This window comes from Typopeltis vanoorti, chromosome 25 (assembly GCF_054136105.1).
Source record: "Typopeltis vanoorti isolate ZY-2024b chromosome 25, IOZ_Tvanoo_1.0, whole genome shotgun sequence".
In the NCBI taxonomy this organism is placed as follows: Eukaryota; Metazoa; Arthropoda; class Arachnida; order Uropygi; family Thelyphonidae; genus Typopeltis; species Typopeltis vanoorti.
This window is the reverse complement of record NC_143573.1, coordinates 10734998-10759024: the sequence shown is the minus strand read 5'-3', so window position 1 is coordinate 10759024 and position 24027 is coordinate 10734998. Positions and strand designations below refer to the sequence as shown.

Sequence of the window (24027 nt, the reverse complement as noted above, 5' to 3'; positions counted from 1 at the left end):
TTTGCTTCCATACCGTCTAAAGCATTTACAATTACAGTAGACCTTTTCTGAAAATCGAATTTCAATCCACTAAGTAATAACAAGCCTAATATGCATAGGAACATGGGAAAAAAGGCATTTTGTTGAAATTCAGTAGTAAGTTCGTGATCAAACCTCATTTGTAATCTTTACTAATGCTGACCCGGTTTCTAAAACGACACCGATCCTAAGTCCAGCTGTGTATTTTTCCCTTGCAAGGTGACCAAGTGTCTGCAAATGATCTATCTGAGCAATGGGATGGATGTATCGATTGTTATGGTTACCACAGGACTTGGTTACCTTATTGGACAGTCTATTGTGGATATTCAAAAGGATATCAAATATTTAAGTATCTTTCACAATGCTACTGCAAAGAAGCTACACTGTAACATACAATTAAAACAGCTCCCGTGTAGGGAAGTTTCGTTACTAATAGCAACCAGTTATGAATTAAATATTTATTTATTTATTTTTAAAAGGTAGTTGAGAAATCTTTCGGGAGCTTTAAAACGAACACATGATTGTTATCGTGTACACTTAATGGGTTCCAAAGAGGAAATGAATGGGATAATTCAATTTCGTCTCCTTTTGACAAACGCATCCACATTATGATTCGCTTTTATTAATGAGGAAAACTCCTTCCGTAAATTAACCTCTTTGAACAAAAACATCGCGTGTCACTGAATATGACGTGATACTTAATGGTCTGGTTTCTTGTCAGAGAGCGGATAATTTAGTTAAAGTTTGAAACTGGTCCGTACTTAAAGTTATACTTTCAGACAGTAACAAAACATCAACAAAAGACATGCCAAGTCATTGAGCATACCTTTTTTTTATTGCGCATGATCTAGATGACTCTTCATCAGGCGCGAATGCTGGTATTGAAATTCACGCTTGCTCTTGTTACATTCAGGGAGTGAGAGGTGTAATTGAAGTCTGATTAGCGGAATAATGAATTACTGGCCATTTAAAACTATATATTTAGAAATTTATGTACATTTAATCATACAAAAAGAACATTTATTTTACAAATGATATTCTATCTTTTTAAATTTAGCTACTTGAATACAAATTCTACCCTACGGTTCTTCTTCATGAACTGGTCCATAACATCGTCATAAAAAGTTGGTTGTAACTTAATTTTCCCAGCAACACATACACTTATAAATGCTGGCTGAAGCTCACTGGTTAGAGCTACTTTGGCATGTGTTTAAGACGACGTGAAGGGAGCGGATATGCTATGAGCGTGCATGAAATCACACTGCTGTAGCGAGGACCTAGAAGCTCCCACAACCGAGCAAGCATCTGCCTTCGATGCACAACGCCAAGCTCAATTATTGCCTCGCAAGCTTAAGACGTCTTCTGTCTACAAAAATTAAAGCCTAAATGGAATTCTTATAAATGCATGCATTGATTAACAAATAAATAGTACTTCTTTCTCAAATAATGAGCTTGTGCAGCAAGCATAGCAAGCATGGAGAATTCGCCCCTGCTTTTAATTCTAACAGACATTTCCTTAAAATAGTATTTGTTTATTGGAATTATGCCTAAAGAGCTAAGGTTATGAGGTTAATGTATTAGCTTCTGTAAACTGCGCATGTTCTTTTAGCCAATCTGTAGCTATCATTCTACTCGCGAAATCTGACACTTCGATATTTCGTTTCCGAACATGAAGTTTGGAAAGAAACAAAAATCTTTTTTGACACATGCGCTCAGTATTTCTTCATTTCCCAAAAAGCACGTGCAAATACCTACAAAATCAAAATGTGTTTTTCCGTATTCTTTCTATTCGCATTACTGTTTTATTGTTCTTCCTCTTGAAGAACTGGATTCTTCGAAAAATCATTCCTAATGCAGAAAAGCTCATAAATTACACGTTAATTTGCATATTTTCAGACTGTAAATATCTTCGCGTGCAAAAATATTTAATATTTTCAGTGATTTTTCATTTTTCTCTTCTCTCCTAGACACCCGAGTCTGCGCAGTCTTCGGTGAGGAATCTCGTCAATTATCTCATAGCGAATGCCAAAACTGACGTCCAGAAAGTCCGTGCCTTTTTTAGGTGGATATCCAATAATATCACGTAAGTAGCGTTTGAATATTCTCAAAGTAACAACATTTTTTTTAACATGAATGCTGTAGATGTGTTATAATCCATATCTTCTCAGCAATATGTTTTCCTTATTTTAATATTTAAAACAAAAAGTCGTTTAGATTTCTTTCGTATACCAGCTGAAAGAATGGATGATGTTTTTTTTTTTTTTTGGCATTTTTCAAAACCCAATATGTAAATGATAAGTAATATCAAATTCATTGTCACCTGCAATCATTATGATTAGTTCTAACAGAATCGGAACTTCAAGATAATGAAAAGTCGTTTCTTATTTGGAAGGCCTTTACTGTTGGATGCACAATTTCAAAAGACGGGAATGTTAATCATCTTGTCAAACTTATGGGACAAAGATTGACCTGGTCTTCTGTCTTTGTTTCCCTGCATTGCTGGATAAAAATGAGTTTCTATAGAGGAAAATAATTTGTATAGTGGTGGAAGAGTTTTATTTCACTTATTATCATCTCGTATTTAAAAACAGAAGTAACTGCTAAAATAAAGGTCACTTGTTTTACTGGAAGTTTTGGAGAGCCTGGCTATTAGTCGGATAAGATGTCCTTGATCATTCTAAGAAGAAGGCTCTCACGCGCATTCGCGATCATTTATTTTTTTTAAAAAAATGTTAAGTGTCAATGCCAACTTATGGCGACTAAATACGGGTTTAGCTACGGCTTTTATCAGAGCAAGTCAGATCGAAAAGGCAAAGCAAACTCATCGTTCTTTTCCAATGCAGAAAGGATCGCTCGTGAAGTCGCCTGTAAGGGGAAAATGAGCCAGAACATTTTATGATTTTAAGAGGGATGTGACAGAACACGAGAATAAAGACAACACTGACAACTGATTTCTCCATCATCAGAACGTGCTTGTGATCAGAACACATTCTGATAGCAAATAGACCATAATGCTTAGCAAATTCTTGCAATATCAGATGGCAACGATCATTGCCTTTTCATGAGACTGCTTGGTGACACGTGCTCTAGCTCATTAAGCCTTTTCTTATAAAATTATGCCTTCTTGAATGAGGCTACACTTTGGCATTTCCGGTTAAATCCTCATTTTCATAAAAATGTTCCACATTCATGTCACGCACGTTCTCAGAAATCCATGTGGTCTTCATCTATGTAAACATGACATGCCTCAAGCGCTGCTCCCCGAGCATGTTCATTGCATCAAGGATGCTTCGACTGAGATGTTCGTTGGGCAATATAGTGTGAGAGAAATTCAACAGAACCTTTAATGGTAATATATGCTATTACTTAAAGTTGCTTCGTTGCTTTGTTTCAGACATCGAGGAACTGCCGGACTCATTCAATCACGAAGATTAAGAGAGTGACATTTTAAGGTCAATCCAGCTGACCATTTATTCAAGCGAGTGTGCGTTCAATTTTTGCATAAAAATTTAGTTTTATATTGTTATTTTTAATTGAGAATTCGTAATGTTAATCATTATTCTTAGAAAGCGCCAAACGCTTTTTTTTTCATTGGAGTTTTCTCGTTCAATGTACAGTTGTTTCTATGGTTTCTATTATTGTTCTAATAATAGCAATCCTTTATGTTTTGTGCACTTTAATTCTTCCATCTGCATTCACTTTCAGAAGCTTGAAGTCCAGCTCCTTGTTTTCAAAATGACTCATTCACTCTCTTCACCGAATTCTTCAGATATTGAGTTCTACGAAGTGCTACGACTCCTCTGGATTATTTTATCATTTCTAAGATTCGGATATTTCCTCGAAATTTCTTGCAGTAATTCAAAGATTTCATGAAATCTTAATATTCTTGAAAAACGAAACAATAAAAGCAAACGTGATTACACTTAATTCATTACTCGGGCTCAGCTCTTGCATGGAAATGTTTCACTTATGCTTGATTAACGACTCTCCCCCCCTCGTTAGCAGAAAGTTAAGATTAGCGATTCCGTGTATCAAATAACGTGAGTGTGTGTGTGTCCACCAAAGTTGGCACGCAAGCTTGAGTGCTTCTGTCTACTCTTTTTTATCAAACAATACTCCGAAACAGAGCGAGATGGTAATTAAAAGGTCACTCACTTTGGTTGTTTGCAGGTATGACTGGAGGTATATGGATATCAAGATGACAGCTGAAGAGGTCCTCCAACGTAGGGAAGGAGTCTGTAAAGATTATTGCAAATTATTCAGTGAAATGTGCAGGTGAGTAGCAACTTTCCTTACAGAATACTCCAGTCTGATTATAATAGAAAAATTAAAATCAGCTCAATTTTGTTGCTAACTGTGAGAAAACCACATGTCGCATTGGAGACCTGAAAAGAAGGTCACATGTTTAGTTTTAAAGCAGGATTTTCACATTTTTCTCAACCGTAACATTTTTCTGATACCCTAAGTAGAAAATTGACTGAATAACATTATTTGATATCCATTGATGATGTTATTTATATATTTACTTCGTGTCGTTAAGTGAGCATATGTTTATGCCATTTTCCTTACAATAAAACTTCTTTATCGTCTTCTTCAGCTTGTCCAACGTAAGTAGGATCGCTGTTGTTGGCGAGTCTCTTTCACATCCTCCCGTTCTTCATCCTCAAGTCTTCAGTCTTCTCTGAGAGTGAGCTCACTAGCAGGGAAAGCTCTGGGTTCTATTCTACTGGGTTTCGAGGAGAATGAAAACTCTACTTTCCCGTGCCAGAAACCGACTAAGCAGACTAAAGAAAGGTCAGTTCGTCTAGTCTACAACCAGAATCGTACTTGAAACAGTCTTTCTTCGAGAAAGTCTATGGCTATGGAGACGAAAGCCTCCACAGATTCCTAGATGAAGTTTTAGAAACAGAATGTTTTCAACTGATGAATTTTATATAATTTTAAGTTAATCTGAATCAAGAAATATTTGTGCGAGAAGAATAAATTGGATGATGTATATTACGTCTACACAATTTTGTTTTGCATTTTCTTTTTTCAGAATCTGGAAAAAAATCAATGAAGCAGACAACTTTTAAGAGTAAGTTTGGCAGAACTACGATCCACTAAAATATCAATAATATTTCAATGAACCTATTTTTAAACTGAAGTTTGGAAGGCATATATGTAACGAACAAATTGGATTAGCTGAGGTTTTATTAACCATGGAAGTTACAGACTATTAAAAAATGAGGAATGGCCTGAATTTTCAGGCAATCAGAATGATAAATTATAACTCAACGTTGTGAGCCCTGTTTGGACGGTATTTCTGCCATTTGAATGCACTATTTGTAATCCTACATCACTTGTGTTGTTCTTCTAAGTTTAATGGTAAATGTTTAAGCGTGTCATTTATGGAAAAAAAATAACTGGTTGACCCTAATTAAGATCAAATAAAATACAGGAAGGAAAACATTTTGTTTCTGTTACTTTCGGCTGGCTTCAATGTAAGTAAGAAAACTTCCGTGAAAAAGAGCTGGTTCTATTGAACTGCTGACATTTACTTATCGAGATGAATCCAGAAGACTAATATATTCATGACTATAAAGAAAAGTTGAAACCAAATATAGAAATAATAAAAACCTCATTAAGCTAAGGCTCGAATCCACGAAAGATTACAAAAAATGATCGACTATAGATTTCCAATTAATTTATTATTATTATTATTATTATTATTCTCAACTTGGTCCGGAAATTCTGCCCTAGAGACCAAACATGGAACTTTATCAACCCCACTTCTGGCTTCCAATTAACGGGGTAACTTCTAAGTCTCCCCAACCACCAACCGATAAAATTCATAACCCTTGAAAGGTTAGAATGTTTATTTTTCTTAAACTTCACGTGGGTCACTTGAGATGAAAGGCATTGGCATATATTTAGCAATATCTTTAAGCAACCCCTGCCTGCGAGAGGATGCTAAAGCTACAGTATGTAACGCCAGCTGTGCCACCATGCGAGGGCAAGTAGATAATGACAAGGAGAACTTGTCAGTGTATTTCTTAAACCCTTGGGGAAGGGAAACACTGCGAGGAGGTCTATCCTGAAAAAGAGATTGATGGAATAAAGGATCTAGTTCATCCTTCTGACATATGTTTCGAATCGCCAATTTTCTATATACGTGGGCTGTTCAATAAATAATAAGACTAATTTTACTATGGCGAAACCACTCATCACAATATTAATTTCTGTGGAATAAAGAAATGTTGCTGTCTGTATTAACAAGAGATTGATAGATGGCGTATACGGGCTGATGTGCCACAGTTTCACGTGGCGCTAAACGCAAGCTTGTTTCGAAGCGCCTACGAGCCGCGACCAGTCTTCGAAATGGAAGCGTCCTCGGAACAGCGTTATGCGATTAAATTTTGTGTGCGTTTGCAAAAATCGGCATCGGACACTTTTAACATGATACGCGAAGCTTTCCGCGATGAAGCAATGTCGAGGGAAAGTGTTTTTCGCTGGCATAAAACTTTTAAGGAAGTATGGCAAAATGTGGACGATCTTGAACGTGAGGGAAGACCTTCAACGTCCATCACAGAGAGAATGATGAACACAGCAGCGATTATCATCAAGCACATCAAAAGGAAGCGTCCATCGCTGAAGAATGGCTTCTTATTGCACCACGATAATGCAAGGCCACATATTGCTGGTTGTGTAGTGGACGTTTTGCAGAAGAACAACACAGATATCCTACCACGCCCTCCATACAGTCCTGATCTCGCACCGTGCGATTTCTGGCTGTTTCCACAGCTCAAGAAACCACTAAGAGGCCGCTATTTCGAAAGCAACAAAGCATGTGTAAAAGCTGCGGAGGCGGTTTTGAAAGAACTTTCAAAAAAAAAAAAAAACGGACTTTCACATGTGTTTAAGAAGTGGACGCAACGTTGGGACAAATGCATCGCGTCTCATGGTAGCAGTTTCGAAAAAGACCATGTAAATTATGACGATTAAAGGTAATCTGTTTTCTGTATAAATATAGTCTTATAACTTATTGAACAGCCTACGTAGATTGATTAGAAAGATTATGAATATTTGCACGATCAATAAATATCGGTACTTATATGAATGGCAAAGTATACTTGAGTAATTTATTGGTTTCTTATCCTTCACAGTGCAATTGAATGAATGAAATGCATCTAAATCATTTAAGATGCTTTAAATGCGATGTGATATTGAAATGACGTTTGCTCCCATAGTGATAGGATGACCAAAGCAATACCTTTTATAGGTTCGATTCCAGTCGCTGGCCACGGGAACGTTTTAATAAATTATTCTTCATCGGTCCCCAGCTGAAAGAAATGGCCTAGAAAATATACCTGTTAGGATCTAGGCCCTCGAGATGGCGGTAGTTAACTGCTGTACTCTCGTACCAGGAAGCATCAGCCATGACCTCGGCTGTCACTGGAGATTGGCTGTACACCGTTTTCAGAGTTACTTAGGCTTAAGAGTTCTCGCGTACTTTTCGAAATATAAGACATAGGATTTATTTATTTTTAATTAATTACATTTAAGTTTACTTCTCCACGACCACTCATTCTGTTTTCCATGTTCTTATTTATCAGGTTAGCAGGGATTCGAGTGAAGACTTTAAACGGATTTGCCAAAGGCTATGATTACAGACCAGGTCACCAGTTTCATCCAGGAGAAGATGTCACGCACGCCTGGAATGCCATATTTATCATTGGTGCTTGGCGTTTCGTGGACACTACTTGGGGAACAGGTAAGCAACAAAAAATGAAGAAAAAAAATAAAGAATTTAACTGATTAAAAGGGAGGTTGGATACTAATATGAAATAATTACTGCGATTTCAGTATATACTAACCAAAAATATCTATAAAAAGTTATTTAATGCTGTAATTTATATTAAATTTCTTAGCCTAATTAGAGATACGTTTTTAGATGCCCTTACCTATGTCTGTTCCCTCACTTCAAGTATGTACTCGTATAGTTCCATTACTTTCTCAAAGGGTAAAAAAACTAATACACACAGCATATTATATGGCCATGAGAGACTTAATATTATGTATTATAAAGAAAAAACGACTTGAAAATATTTTTAGACTGTTATTAAGTAAATGACAACTTTTATAATTACACAGTAATTATAGTACCTGCTAAGATTTATTACTATATATTAGCCAGCAAGTATAAGGAAATGAGTAAGTGGAAAAATTAGACCATATCATGTAACAATAACGATTAAAAAGTGAAATTAATGATCGAAGTGTTCAGGAAAATTCTTTGGAAAAAATTTAGCGAGGATAAACCCAGAAGTTAATTATATCAAGTGACTTCATTAATAATGAGATTTTTCGCGAATATACGTGTATTAAACGACTAATAATACTTGCACTTAATAAATTAAATGCAAGTGCTTTCTTTCAATAAAGAATTTAAGTAATCTCACTCATTTCTAATACTTACATTAATCAAACGTGATATTTAGCTACCGTGATGAGTTTAATTTCATGTCTGCTTCTGAAAGTGTTGTTTTCATTTTAAGAAAAATGATTCACGAGATTTTAATATATGCTTTTAATGTTCACGAAATCGGATATGGAAGCCAATGCAAGCTACTGGTTTCCACGTGCCACTGATGTGCTACTGTGCTTCCATGAGGTCTGCCAGTTGGTTTAGCTCTGTGGTCCAATTTGTATGGTTTGTAATTCGAAAAGCCCTTCGTTTTTTTGGGGGAGGAAACCTCACTGCCTTTATATGAGATCGGCCAACTCATCTTCGTTTGAGAAGAAATTCCTTATAAAGATTCCTCGACAGGTTTTGAAATCAAGTCTTTCCAAGCAACTGCGTCATCGCTATTCTAACCACAGAAACGATCTTGTAAAGCAGTTGCTTTCAGAGCTATCGTCAAAACTGAGCCTATGAACATTCAGTGTAATTACATCGTCTATAAAATTCATTTTCGATTTGGTCTTCGATACAGACAGTATTTGTATGCACATTGCGTTTTTGATGCTAGTGAATCAGTGAGAAAGGCTTATCCTCGAAGACTTCGTGAAGGAAGGTTTAATGTCAAAACGCTTTCTTAAAAAAAAGGTTGCATCCATTTATATTGCAACATAAAGATAAACCCTTTCATAATATAAGCCATTATTCATTCTCCGATATTGTGCACTTCATTGATATTTCACGGCCCTAAATCGAAGTCTCTGTTCTTCTGAAAATGGCTTTCAACGTGCCTCTACCGCAGATGCACAATATTTTCTCTGTTCTGTTTCCATTCTTTGGATTTAAGATAATGAAACTAAATCTACAGAACGTAAACCAATTAATTGGTAATACACAATCCATATTTTACAAATATTAAATGTCTGTTTCGAAACATCAGTCCTTCATAAATGATTCAGCTTATTAATTTTATAATCGAGTATGTCTTTTCTGTAAAGGCAACTCTTTATCAATAACTTACCATTACGAATATAAGAAGACTGATTAGTAGATGAGATTAATTTTACATAAATGTGAAAGCGCATTAAGCTGATGTATGTCCCACAGTGGAGATATCTGTTTGTCCAAATAGGAACAGAACATTGGATGTTAGTGTATAAACTTTTTAAACTAAACACTCAGTTCGATTATAGTAGCAAACTGAATCATTATAATTTCTCAGGACAAAATGCTATCTCGTCTCAAGTTGCGTATTATTATTATGTCTTTAATAAATAACTAAGGTCTTGAACGAATTCTGTCTATTGAGCAATATACGATTCGAAAACAGAAACAATTTAGAAGGAAGTTGAAACGCATAAAAATCGAAAAGCCACCAAAAAAAAGAGAATAAAATCGATAGCCGTTGCTACTTCAGAAGTGAATGTGAACTCTACTTCAAAAGGAAGTATGCTTTACTAGAAAATAAAAGTTTTTTTCCAGGAGGAAATAAGAGTGAAAAAAAAAAAACTAAGGTGCTTGGAACAGAAACACTGTTTACGCGAGTAACTCGGTATTAATGTTCCATTATTGACAACACCTTTAGTTGCCATAACAACTCATGTTGATGTGCATGTACACAAGCAGTTTGTTTGTAAGAGAGACGGGAACCTACTTAAAAGTAATGGATAATCTAACGGTGCATTTAACAGGCAGTGCTTAACACGGGGGTAAATGTGATGTGTGGGCGCAAAGTGAGTTGGGGAAAAAAGGCAGCAAACACGTAGATTTGCACTTGCAATGCGCGTGTGCGCGCGCGCTTCGCTAGTATGTGTTTTAAAAACCAGAAACATGTCCATGAAATATACTAGACATATTTAGAATAGAGAATGATTTAACTTCATTCCACATGTGTTTCTTTTTATCCTGTCCTTAAAGAATGGAAGGTATTTTCATCTCTCTCAAGGGTAACGAACTATAATAAACCTGCTGGCATGCATACTAAGCAAATCTCAGTGGTAGTACACACAAAACAACTCCATTTCCTCGTTATGGTCAGACCCGACAAGTGAAATGCGTATATAAAACAGACCACGTGATAAAATATAAAGAGGGATTTAATAAGCTGTATCTGAGTTGGTCTGCGAATGTCTTGTTTGATAACGTGGATTTGATAGAAACGTGCTGAGCATCTCAATATCCCTAATCTCAACATGTAGGACAAATACTCTTTTATTAGGCCGTCATTGACCTAAATTCGTTTCCTTCCATGTTTTAATGCATTTCTATAACCAACTAGTCTGTGTGGAGAAGATGAACTACCTCTTACGTTCAGATTAATAGGCTTTGAGACAAAAAAAGAGAAGTTGGGGAAAGAATAATTTTTAAAGTTGTAAACGGATGCTTTAAAAATTACCAACTTTTAATATTTTAACCAAATATCACTGTAAATACAATGAATAAACAGTAGAATTCGAGATACTGCTCACTTAAGCTATACTTTTTCCAAATTTAAGAATGTCTTCTTCCATGATTCAATAGCTCTTCTGGTATCAGCGATAAACCTTTTTGAAAAAACTGAAATACTTCTTCTTCTTCTGCAGCTTCTCCCACTTAAGTGGGGTCACTGTTTGTTATGAGTCTCCTCCACACCTTCCTGTCTTGGGCTGTCACCACATCCAAGTTCTTCATCTTCAAGTCCTCTTCTACCAGCTCCCTTCATCTCTTCTTTGGCCGCCCACGCTTCCGCCTTCCTTGCACATCCATCTGCATGACCCTTCTTCCCACATATTCGTCCTCCCTCCTCATCACATGACCAAACCATCTCAACCTTGCCTCCTGTATTTTCGCTCCTAAGTTCGTAACTTTCACTGTTCCCCTGACATAGTCATTTCTCAGATGATCCTTTCTGGTCACACCGCACATCCACCTAAGCATTCTCATCTCTGCTACTTCCATCCTGCTAATGTTATTTTTTCCTCAGGGCCACAGTTTCTATAGCATATGTCATAGCTGGCCTCACTACTGTCCTATAAATTTTGCCTTTCAGATTGATCGGCACCCTCTTATCACATAACACTCCAGCCATCTCCCTCCAGTTCCTCCAACCTGCTTGTATCCTGCATCCCACTTCCTTCTCAGCTCCTCCATCTTCTTCCACTGTCGAACCCAAGTATCTAAAGTCTCTCACCTTCCTGATGACATTTCCTTCCAACTCCAGGTCTGTCTCCTGGCCACCGCCTACTGCGCAACACATATACTCTGTCTTACTTCTGCTCAGTCTCATACCTCTCTCTTCCAGTACTTTTCTCCATCTTTCCAGTTTAGTTTCCGCTTCTTCTCTTGAATCTACACACAGCAAGATGTCATCTGCATACAACATTGTCCAAGGTGCATCTTCTCTCACCTCCTCTGTTACCACCTCCATCACAATATTAAACAGAAACGGACTTAATGCTGACCCTTGATGCAAGCCAACTGTTACTTGAAAACTTTCTGTCTGTCCCAAACAGGTCCGAACACTTGTCTTCACATTTCTGTACATTTCCTGCACCAACCTGACATATTTCTCCGGCACCTTCTTCTCCCTCAGACACCTCCAGACTTCTTGCCTTGGCACTCTATCGTATGCTTTCTCCAGATCAATAAATACCAGATGTAGCTCCCTTTGTTTCTCTCGATATTTTTCCATCATCTGTCGTAACCCAAAGATAGCATCTGTTGTTGATCTACCAGGCATGAAGCCAAATTGTTCCTTTGCAATCTCCACCTCCTCCCTCAATCTACCATCAAGAACCCTTTCTAGGATCTTCATTTTGTGGGACATCAACTTTATTCCTCTGTAATTTTTAGTCTTGTGCATCCCCTTTACCCTTGTAGATGGGAACAAGAGTACTCTCCCTCCATTCCTCGGGTATATTTTCCTGTTGGCAAACTTTCATGAACAGGTCCCACAGCAGGTCAATTCCCTCTTCCCCCAGTGCCTTCCATGCCTCCACTGGAATTCTGTCGGGGCCCACCGCTTTTCCATTCCTCATCCTCTTCATGGCCTCCGTCACTTCCATTCTACTGATGTTCTGCACCATCCCCTCAGAAGGCTGCCCATCTCCTCTGTGAGTCCTTGCATTTTCCTCATTCAGAAGTCCCTCAAAGTATATTTTCCATCTCTTTCTTATGTCCACATCCCTCCATAATACTCTTCCTTCAGCATCTTTGATCTGCCTCACATGTAAGATGTCCTTAGCTGCTTTATTTCTACATTTCGCTAGTTGGTAAATTTTTCTCTGTCCTTCCTTTGTTTCTAATTGATCATACAGATCTTGATATGCCATGGCCTTCGCCTGTGCCACAACTCTCTTGGCTTCTTGCTTTCTCTCTTTGTACACCTCTCTGTCCTCTTCCACTCTTGACTCATCCCACTTCTGCTTTGCCTTCCTCTTAGCTGTCACTGCCACTTGTACATCATTATTCCACCACCAACCCTCCTTCTGCTCTCTAATCTTTCCAGATGTCTCACCAAGCACCTCGATTGCACAGCTCAGGATTACTTTTGAATTATGTTTCCACCAATCTTGTACACTTTCCAGTCCATCCGAAATCCTCTCTAACACTCTCTCCCTAAAATGATTCCTCACACTCTCTTCTTTTAAGCGAAACCACTTAATTGTCTTCATCCCATGGCAACCAGAAGTTCTTATCTTCGATCTTAATTTAAAGTCTGCGCACAGCAGTCGGTGTTGTTGTGCTACTTGATCTGTTGGAATTACCTTACAATTTGTCACAACCTTAAGATGTTTTCTTCTAGTCAAAATGTAGTCAATTTGTGAGCTGTTGTTACCACTTCTAAATGTTATCAAATGTTCTTCCCTCTTGAAGAAAAACGAGTTCACAATTGCCAGATCAAACGCTACTGCAAAGTCCACAACCTTCTCTCCTTCCTGGTTCATCATTCCCACTCCGTGGCCACCATGCACCCTTTCACAGTCTCTATTCTGTCTTCCTATGTGCCGGTTCAAGTCTCCTCCGACAATCACCATCTCATTTTCTTCCAATTCCCTCATTTCTTCATCTAACACGTTCCAGAACTCATCTTTTTCCTCTGCTGTACAACCAACTTGCGGGGCATATACACATAATACGACCACCCGCTCTTCTCCAAGACCCAATTTCATTCGCATGATCCTGTCTTTCCTTCTACCCACGTCCAGTACTTCACCCTTCATTCTGCCACACACCACAATTCCTACACCATTTCTTCCCTCGTTATTCGCTCCAGAGTAGAACAATTTATATCCATCTCCCAGTTCCTTTGCCTTTCCCCCTTTCCACCTTGTCTCCTGCACACATAAAATGTCCAACTTCCTCTTCCTCATCATGTCTGCCACCTCTCTTCCCCTTCCAGTCATGCTTCCAACATTCAGTGTTCCCACTCGCAACATCCTCTCCACCTGCTGGGCTCGCTTCTTTAACCGCACCCGCCCTTGATGCGGTAGCCTTCGTCCACTTCTCACAGCTGTAGGGCGATGTGGCTGCGCATCGCTTAAGAGGTACGCCCTAGCCCTTATATCATTTTCTCTTAGACTCATAATCATAGTTTGAGTTGGCACTGAAGTTTTACGACCGGATGCCCTTCCTGACATCAACCCTCGCATTTATCCGGGCTTGGGACCGGCACCTATTGAGGCTAGCTTGCCTCCTTCGGTGGCTGCATAAGACGAAATGACTTAGCAAGATAGGAAAGACTCACCCCTAGCCCTCGAATACTCTAATAGCATCAGGGGGAAGGAGCAAGGAGAGGAGAAAGAAGCAAAGAAAGAAGAGGAGGGACCAGTCTACAGAATAATATAACAGATATATATTACATGAAGTAAGGCATGGTCCAGCATCAGGTACCTCGGGTTTGCCATGCCCGTACTCACTAAAGTGAGCCCTTGAGGATAAAAAAACTGAAATACTAGTTACCAATATAAAGATAAATTCAATTGAGTAAAATTAATGAACATTTCATAGCTAACTACATCACTTTATAAGCTTTTTTTTTCTTGTCATAGTAATTTTTTTTTTAAATCGAATTTTTTGAACAAATTATTTTTATTATTATTATTATTATCTAAGACCTAAAGGGAGTCAAGGACTCATCGAGGGAGGCTGTAAATTACCCAACCCAGCTATCATACCTACCCTTGAATTCATTCACACTAGATGCACTCATTACCCGTAAGGGCAAATTATTCCACTCACTCACTGCTCTCTGGGAGAAAAACCTAGCTCTTACCCGTTTCTTGACTGTGAACAACCTTAACTTCCATGGATGCCCCCGTGTTCTCTCCCCGCCTTCCATATAACGAAAAATTTCATCATTTGAAATGCTATAAACCCATTCAAAAGTTTATACACCTCTATCATATCACCCCCCTTCACCTGTTAACCAGAGTCTGTAATCCACATACTCGCAATCTGTCCTCATAATCTAAATCACATAATCCGGATATAATCTTCGTAACTCTTCTTTGCACCCTTTCCTCAGCTTCTTTATCCCCTTGGAACCTGGGAGACCAAATCTGTGCACAATAATCCAGGTGGGGTCTTATCAAAGCCTTATTAAGAGGCAAAATTGCTTCTTTATCCTTACATGTCAAGGGTCGCTTCCACATATCAATTATCCTCTGAGTTGTATTTACAACTTTTGCTATGTGACCTTTGAACTTTAAATTCTTATCCATCAATACACCAAGATCCCTTGCCTTTTAAATGTATAAAATTATACAAGGTTATTTTTAAAATGTCAACTCTAGTCCTTAATTATAGCCGCATTTATAAAATGATTATTATTTTGAAACATTCTGCATCGTCATTATTTTTAATACTTTTAATAATTCACTTAAATATAAATGAGAATGTATTTGTTATCCCACTAAGCCCAGTTAATTTTATCTCTGCATGTATTTCAAATTGCAGGATACACTGATCACACGGGGAGATTTCAACGCAAAATGAATGAGCATTTTTTCCTTACCGATCCAGAAATCCTGATTTGGACCCATTTTCCTTATGATGAGGTGGAAACGAATTATAGCAGGTAATTATATTTTTCAGATAAACTAAGTGTTGAATATTTCTAATTTTCCTCCCAGTATGCATTTCTCAAACAGCATATTTCTGATAAAGATAACTTTCGCATAATTTGTGAATCCTGGGGAGGATGGTGGGAAGATGGAATCAAAAGGAGGGAGAAGCCGGATTTAAGAATTCAGACAAAATCCACGAAATAAATAATCCAGGGAAATACAAATAATAGGCTAACTACATTCGGGGGAATAGAAACAACCATGATCTTTGAATCTCACAAGTGAATGCGATCTTCATCTACCCTTTGCAATTCACTCTACGACTAAAACAGTTAACTCAACTCTGCTACACGTCAGTAGTTTTGTGAACCTGTTTCACATCGATCGTGCCATTTTATCTGTGCTAAACTGGGATCAGCAATAACTTTCCTTACTTTTCCTGATAGATAATAACAGGATGCAAACACAGGCTACGAAGTCGTAGCAAACCATCAGCTAATAAATATGATGTGCCCTCTTGTAGAAACTTTTATAGTACTTCCAATTAGCAACAGGAAATTAAAAAAAATCCCTTCCCTCAGGTACTGTTTTCAGATCAATGTTATTTACCAGATCCAATAAGAAAAAATCCCTAGTCGGATTGTCACTCCATTTTCTGTTGATTTTTATTAAATACACAGTTGCGAATAAATGGATCATAAAAAAAGGTTGAGTTCCATCTGCATAAAATAAAGTTCTTACCCTGATTGTTCTTTGATAACGAACATTTTGCGTGTGTAAAAATAGATTTACATCTGTATAATTTCCTTAGATCATATTCTAGTCAATTGGTTACTAATGTGAATCGAAATTCAGCAGAAGGGGCGTAGAATGAGTTGTATGCAGCAAACTTGTCTCTGGTGCAATTTTCCTAATAAAGCCTTTAACTCACCGGCAACTTTTGTTACAGTTTTCAGATTTTCATACCAGTCAGATTGCAATTTTTTGCTCAATACTTAAAAGAAAGCAAGTCACTCTATGTAGTATGTGCAATTGGTTTTCTGACTGGCTTATTTATATCATATTATTTTAATGGTGCTTACGTCATCTAGAGGAAACTTCCACGATACTTTCCATTGCAATCACCAAACAGAGAGCCTCACAGAGACACTGAGTTAGATTTAAGAGTTATATTACTTTGAAGTAAATCCCCAAAATAAATTTTTCAAAGTTAAAAAATACATACTTTGTTATGATTATAATAAAATCAATAACATTTTATCCATTTAAAGGCACACTTAGAAAAACTGCAAAAACAAATATTGTTGTTGGATGCATATCGTATGAACACTGCATAGGCAGCGCGTTAATAACTGCCGATGTTTTAGCCCGAAGGCTTCTAGTATGAAGCCTTCCCAGCGAATGTATATTCACAACATTGAAACCCAGCGTTCGGAGATATAGCGCCATCTTTCGTTAACTTTTATTAAATCGCTCGATTTAATGTTTGCGTGTGCTTCAATTTCGTGCCTTACGGTCACGTAATCTCGTTCCCATCTTTGTCTGTAAGCTACCAATTAGAGCAGCTGAGTTTCTCATGACTGCAGAACAAAAAATTCTCACAAGAATGATACAAACACGATTTTGTTTTTTTTTTAATACAAAGAAACCAAAACCCTTTGAAATTGTGGTATGCTCATTTATCTGAGCAATATACGAAATGAAAGAAACATTTTATGATGTAAGATGGTAACGGTTCGGAGGAAAAATGTTACTTTTGCATTTCTTATACTATGTTTTAAATTTATGCTTATCTTCTGTTAGATACGAGAGGAAATCTCCAAAAATATTTTGTCAGTTAAGATAGACCTCTTCTATTCAAAAACCCTGATTAAGATCTTTAATATCTTAACGTTGTTGACAAAAGAACGATATGTCGATACCATAAAAACAGTATCTCTTCTTAATCTCACGTATCTTGTAATTAGTGCAATCAGTAGGAAACTCATGCTGAAAATTCCTAAAACTATTCCACTTTCGAGGCTAAATTTTATAAGAAAATATCGTTGGATTACTTCATATTCAAAATTGAATATTTTCTTTGAATCCTTTTTGAATAGAACATAATGCGACAGGTGTATCAGTCAATCATGACTGTGGTAGACTTCAAACTGAGCAAGACAGACAAGTGCATGAATTATGAAAGAGATGGTAAGTTGCGAATGAGAATGGTGTACAGAATTAAATAAGCTCTTGCCAGCGGCGTTACTTCCACCTAACCTAGGACAGAAATGTTTGGACTTCATGGATCCAATTAGCGCAATCAAGCAAATGTAACTGTCCTAAGCTGTCAACTTTTTCGCAGCATTTGTTTTCTTCATTTTAGTTTTAATTTTCTAAATAAGAGTGTCTTAATTATTGATCACTCTGCTTTTCTGAAACTTCCTCTTTTATTTTATTATGCATTCTAACCCTCATCCCATTTACGGTCCCTCCAAGTACATTTCATCTTGAACTCAATCTCCCTCCCCATTCTGTGTTAAATTTTGAAACATTACCATCGACTCCCTAAGTCAATTATTTATATTCGCCTGACACAAATTTTATTTTTAAGTACATTACCTCACTACAGTTATATCTACACATTTCATGCACTTAAATGAGTTTTACATCTTATTAATTTATATCCCTCAACACTAAACGTGGTCACTTAAACGAGAGAAAACTAAAGTAGGACTCGACTGAGTCCAAACGCACGAATTAATTACCGAATGCTGATTACGGTAATTAGCCTGCTGGGTAATCCTCTTGATGGGTAAAACCTGAATTTACATCTTACGGAGGAAATCAAGTGAGACAATTCCTGATACACTCGTTATTAGACGAGATAAATCACCATTAGCTGAAAAGCCCATATAAAGAATTTGAGTCCAAGGATTCAAAACCCATGTCTTTCTCAAGGCATCATCATTTGTGACCGTTCTGGTAGTCTGTCTTCATTTCTAATGAAACAATATAGGAATTTAGGAGATGAAGGATTTTATGTATGGTAAAAACGCAAACTCTTCAGCCTCTGATAACTGAAAAAGTTGATATCCGATTTTAGTTTGTGTCGATGTTAATCAATTTCTATACAGCATTCCCTCTCCTACATGGCTGACAGACAATTCTCACCTCAGTTTATATACGGTGCATTGCAAAAGCCTGCAAGTTTGAGGATATATTCCAACTGAGATCTCACAATTGTTTTTGAAGATATCTAACGCACGATCTTAAAGCAAAATGATGATATCCGCTATTATGATGGGCGATTAACTGCCGTACAGTTAATCGCCCGTCATGACCCTTGGCATTCGCGATCAAGTGCCCTTTCGTTCTGACTGATTACCATCAAAATCAATGTAATTTGAATACGCCAATATACTTGCTGATGTATTCACGTCTTTCGCCTATTCAAATTCATATCCAGATTTTCTGCGATGGATTTATCGCCTTCTAGGAATAATAAGTGCCTGTAAAGTGCTGTTGTTGCGTGGTACGAAAAAAGGTATGCAGCCTTTCCTATATAACCTCCACTGATAGCAAATTTTGAAGGTCAATAATGAGAATGCTCACAAAAGAACTACTTCTGCAAGTCGTTGCTTCTACACAGGAACTGATTCAACAGTGATTTGTTTTACAGCCATACTGAAGTACAAATGCTCGGTCTACTTTAATTTCTATATTGAATTTGATAAACACTTTTCCTCTGCGTTCTGAATAAACAAAAAAAATAACTGTCTGGAAAATTTCTACCCTGAATTTTAATATGATCCCATTATGATCCAAGCAAACGTCACTAAATTCAAATAACCTTTTATAGTATTGAAAATGATGAGTTTACAACAGTTCTTTGAATATAATCACAACTTCACAGTGTGAGCGAAATTAATACCTTGAATATCAATAATCAAGCACTGAAAAGGCACCACAAATTTTACTTTTCTTAAATATAACTATTGTGAATTAAAAATGCAGATTATTATTTCGTTCACGACCTTTTGAGACCTTCAAAACGTAGTTAAAACCGACAGTTCTTTTGCGTTAATCTCGCTTCCGGGGTTCATCGTAAACCTTGGAAATTATTTCAATATTAATTCATAATTTATCTTCAGTAATCTAAAAAGGATCCTTTATTTAATCGTCATTTACGTTTTATGGTTTTAGTTATTTCCGATGCAAGCAAATGCGGAAATATTTCAATTAATGTATTGTGTTGATATTGTGTTTATAACGGACTTTAAACACATCGAAATTAAATAGTTTTATTTAAATATCTGTAACGAAATTCAGTTTTACTGAATCGATGTCTGTTTTGTATGCGCAGGTGGCAGCTCCTGGACAAGGCTTTGACCCTGGAGGAATTCAACGCTCTTCCAAAAGTGACACCGTACTTTTTCGACTACAACATGAAAATCCGATCTCGTCCTCAGAATCCTGTTGTCTTCAAGGTACACAAAGAAATAAAAATTGCTTGCCACGAAGCGATGCGTTACAAATTCAAACTTTATCCAGCGGACGAAGTGGAAAATTCGTCTTTGAACAATTACGTGTTTTGCCAGCTAAAAGAAGACAGACTGGTCGGATCCTTTGCCGTCACGCCTCCTGTAGAAGGACGTTACTACTTCAAAGTGTACGCCAAACCAGAAAGGGAAATGCGAGAAGAAACAAGCCTACACAACGTCGTTATCTTCTTGCTCGAGTGTCTCGTGGCGAAGAAATACCTCCAGCCATATCCATTAAACGAAGTTCCCTGGGGTCCGACTCAAAGTTTTTTCGACTTTCGCATGAAGATGGTGAACCAATCAGGGCCGATGATCGTCACGTGGGGTGGGAAACGCAAGTTGGTACTGGAGGTAGTCGAAGCGATGTTAATCACTCACCAGTTGTTAGACGTGGAAGGAGTCGAGATGGACAGCAAGGACATCATACGTCGAGAAGACAAAGATAACCGCATCAGCTTTAACTTTACTCCGGTACGGGTCGGCACGTACAAATTCATGATTTTTGGAATGCCGAAACCGAAACAGAAGGGCAAATGGCGGCTGCCTTTAATCGCTTCGTACCTAATAGACTGCAAATTCAGCAGACAAATGTACGACGAAGACTTTCCACCGCCTCAGATTAAACCTCAGGAAAAGGAAGAAGAAAAGAAACCCGAAAAGCGAAGAATACGGATTGCCTTCATACGATAACCTACAGAGGAGCAATGGCACAAAGATTCCGTCCAACCAAGACCTGAATAGTCTTCATCTCTATGCGTTACGTGGCTCAGATTTAATTTTAGAAACAAAAAGTCCATCGGTTAACGCTGGGGAGTTAATCACTATGCCTGATTTTGTAACCGTTTACTGTAGGCCTGTGATAACTTTTGCTTTTGCTGACAGAACGAAAGTAATCTCCCCTTCTTTGTTTCCTGTCCTTCTCTTCGCCACGGGCATTTCTAGACAACCGTGCTGGTTCAGGAGCTCCAAGTTTAGTGCCTAATGTCCAACCAGGAGGCGCCACCATCACTTGTGACGCTATTACTGCCGGATTCTGGTTTAGGTGACAATAAAGCGGGTCAAGGACAACCTTTAAATGCACCTGGTAAGTGCCTTTCATCACGGAGGCCTCTGGGAAGAGAGCGGCGATAGAACTATACCAAGTTGATGTTTGCAATATATTTTATGCAGTTGTTTCTAGGATTCAGCAGGAGTTAATATCATTAATTAAAGCTGTATACATGTACACAGCTGGTTTTTACTACTGGAATTGTGGAGTAATAGGCTTAAAGTATAGGCTGTATATTATTCATTTGGATTTAATTTTTACTTTTATACGCTTTGTATCTCTTTTAGGTCACCCGCTCCACACACCAACATCTAGAATTAAGGATTCTCTATCTATTAGCGCTATTGCTGACAAGTTAGCTTAACAATTTTTGAATTTTTTCCCCAGAAAAAGAAAGGAAATTTGGGAATTTTTTGTACTCACAGCGCCGCCAACGATGCAAATCGAAGGCAACCCTGAGTACGGTGAAAATTCTTCAATCTAGTCATTTAGTATATATATATTTAGTATGTATATATATATATGCATATTAACACGTAATGACAATCTAAGTGCTGAGCAAATTGTATGAAGTTATTTTCAATCAGTGGAGCAAAGTGGGGGTTGGAGGAGCACCGAGCTTAACGATGCAGACATATCTGTTTCACAGCATGTGCTTGAAACTCACGCATTTCCTTAAAATCATGAAGTGCTTTGGAATTTCAACCGTCTTGTAAGAATCGCTCCAAGTGCCTATTTTCATTTTTATGCAGTAGCCTATTAATATGAATTCATTTTCCAAGTCGCACCTTGTTTTCCAGTTTAAGGCAGAAATTATACAAGAATCGATGAGACTTATGCGACATAGTTATACAATATTCATCGAGTCATATTTATTTTTACGTTTCTGTTGTGAAAAATACCTGTACAAATGTATATACGAATAATAGGAATATTACTCTGCAAATGTAGTATTTGAAATGCTAGCTCTCTGAGAGCTTTGTGCATTTTTTTGCCATTTTTGTCATTGTACTATCGTCCCTTGTCTTTGCCTGTTTTCCATGTCATGTCTTTAATTTCAAGTTTATGTGTACATAAAAGAGGGTTTCATGTTTTATTTTGTTTGTTATTTTTCAGAGTAAACTATGGTTTTCACAAACACCAACTAAATCACATCTCTGCACACACAAGAACAATTAATGGAAGAGAAACAGAATCAGTTGATATCTCCATTTACGTATAGAATTCAGATCAACAGAAAAAATATCATTGACTAGTTAATTTAGGAAATCCCTAAACAACGAAAAAAGTATGTTATACTAAATCGGTAGAGTTATTTAAATGTTTATTACTGAAGCTACCATAAAAAGAAAAAAGACATAGAACTATTTTGTTTTCTATTTGAGATACTCATGGTTCTACAGATGGATCAGTTTACATTTGTTCTGATCTAAATATTTTTATTTTATTTTTTTTCCCCTCAACTAAGTTACTGTGTGTTATATGAAACCTCCAAAGAATAATTCTATCCAAGTTTTGGTAAAAGTCAAGGGCTGTATCGCAAGTGTTACTCATTAGGACATAAGAAATGCCATTGTGAACCTTGAACATTAGGTTGTGATGTCTGGGCATGATCTGTAGCAGTACAGCTGATTATATGTTTTAATTCATATGCGTTTTTTTTCAATATTAATTTTAACTGACATCGTTCGTTATTGGTTTTAATATCTAAATGAATTAATCTGATTTTCAGTTTTCTCTTTACACGAATCAAATATTTCTGTCCCATACATTTATGATTTTTCTTCTTAAAAATTATATCAAAAAATAATTTTAAATGTTTATATCAAACGCAAGTAAAACAAAAAAACTCTCATAAGATGATCTCAGAGGCTATTGGGCTGATGTTTTCTTGACCACTGTTCAGTCTAAAATCAGAAATTATAACAGTCATTCGGAATAAAAGTTTACAAAAGTAAGATCAAATACTCTTTGTAAAGAAAATTCAGAAGTGAGTGATAAAAACTAGTTCACTATAATTCCGTGTTCAAAATATTTGTGTTGTTTTAAGCAGCCATTAAATACAAAACGAACGGAACGAAGCCAGTGCTGTAATTTGTAGTTGCTCACTGGTTCTCTCCTTTGGGAGAAATTTTGTTTGGTATCACAGAGCTCTTGGGCCTTTCTGTTTGAGTGGCTTTATTTTATTTCTTAACTGAAAAAAATATAAAGCCATAAACGGTGATTACGGCTACTCCACCAAGAGGTCAAGCATCAAGGTGCTGAACTTCTACTGGTGAATTAACATGCTCTGTGACGGAGGAGTAAAACTAAGGGAGCCATGTGAAATTAATATTCGAATATTTACAGTCTTTCTCTGCCAATATCCAGTATTGGATATTTCTAAACAAGCTGGCAGAGAAAGTTAAAATCACTAATATGCAGTGACTTAAAAAAACCCGAAATTTATTCTGTAATTATTTTTCAATCTTTCGTTGAAGATTACCAACATCAGCTACAGTCTCAGAAAATTTATAACAGGTATTCTTACCAGAATTGAAAAGCACTTTATTGTGGCAGTCTGATTATGTTGTAAGATTCCCCACCCCCCACCCCTCAGACAGAAACCGACTACCACGCGAAGGTTTTGATGTTTCTAAGTTAGTCATTTGCGATATGTCTGTGATTGTTGCCTTTTGTATGTAACTGCACATTTGTATTATTCTGTTGTCATGGTACTAATAAAGAGGTTTAATAAATGGCTTTGAACAAATCTGTGCTTTTTATTACCATTCTTGCTTTTACAGGATCATAGGACAGACACGTTATCACTATGGATATGGTCGCAGGTTTATGACCATACCCGCCGCAATCCAATAAAAAATTCTAATCGCACATATCACAACTGTTGAGTTTTAGAATAGCTCAAGTGATTTTATTATTTGGAATTATCATGAATATGCTTTCGGGATT

The 24027-nt window shown here is 37.1% G+C and overlaps 1 protein-coding gene across 2 annotated transcripts in view; it reads left to right on the top strand.

The window, feature by feature from the left end:
- The window catches only part of LOC150092535 (kyphoscoliosis peptidase-like), a 78638-nt gene extending 54869 nt beyond the window's left edge, over positions 1-23769 (top strand). For both annotated transcript variants that reach the window (XM_090414410.1, XM_090414411.1), the window contains exons 3-7: positions 1986-2101; positions 4189-4293; positions 7614-7771; positions 15395-15515; positions 19850-23769. In XM_090414410.1, the coding sequence (XP_090270536.1) occupies positions 1986-2101; positions 4189-4293; positions 7614-7771; positions 15395-15515; positions 19850-20717 (1368 nt within the window). In that variant the 3' untranslated portion in view covers positions 20718-23769. The remainder of the gene's footprint in view (positions 1-1985; positions 2102-4188; positions 4294-7613; positions 7772-15394; positions 15516-19849) is intronic.
- The last annotated feature ends 258 nt before the right edge of the window (positions 23770-24027 follow it).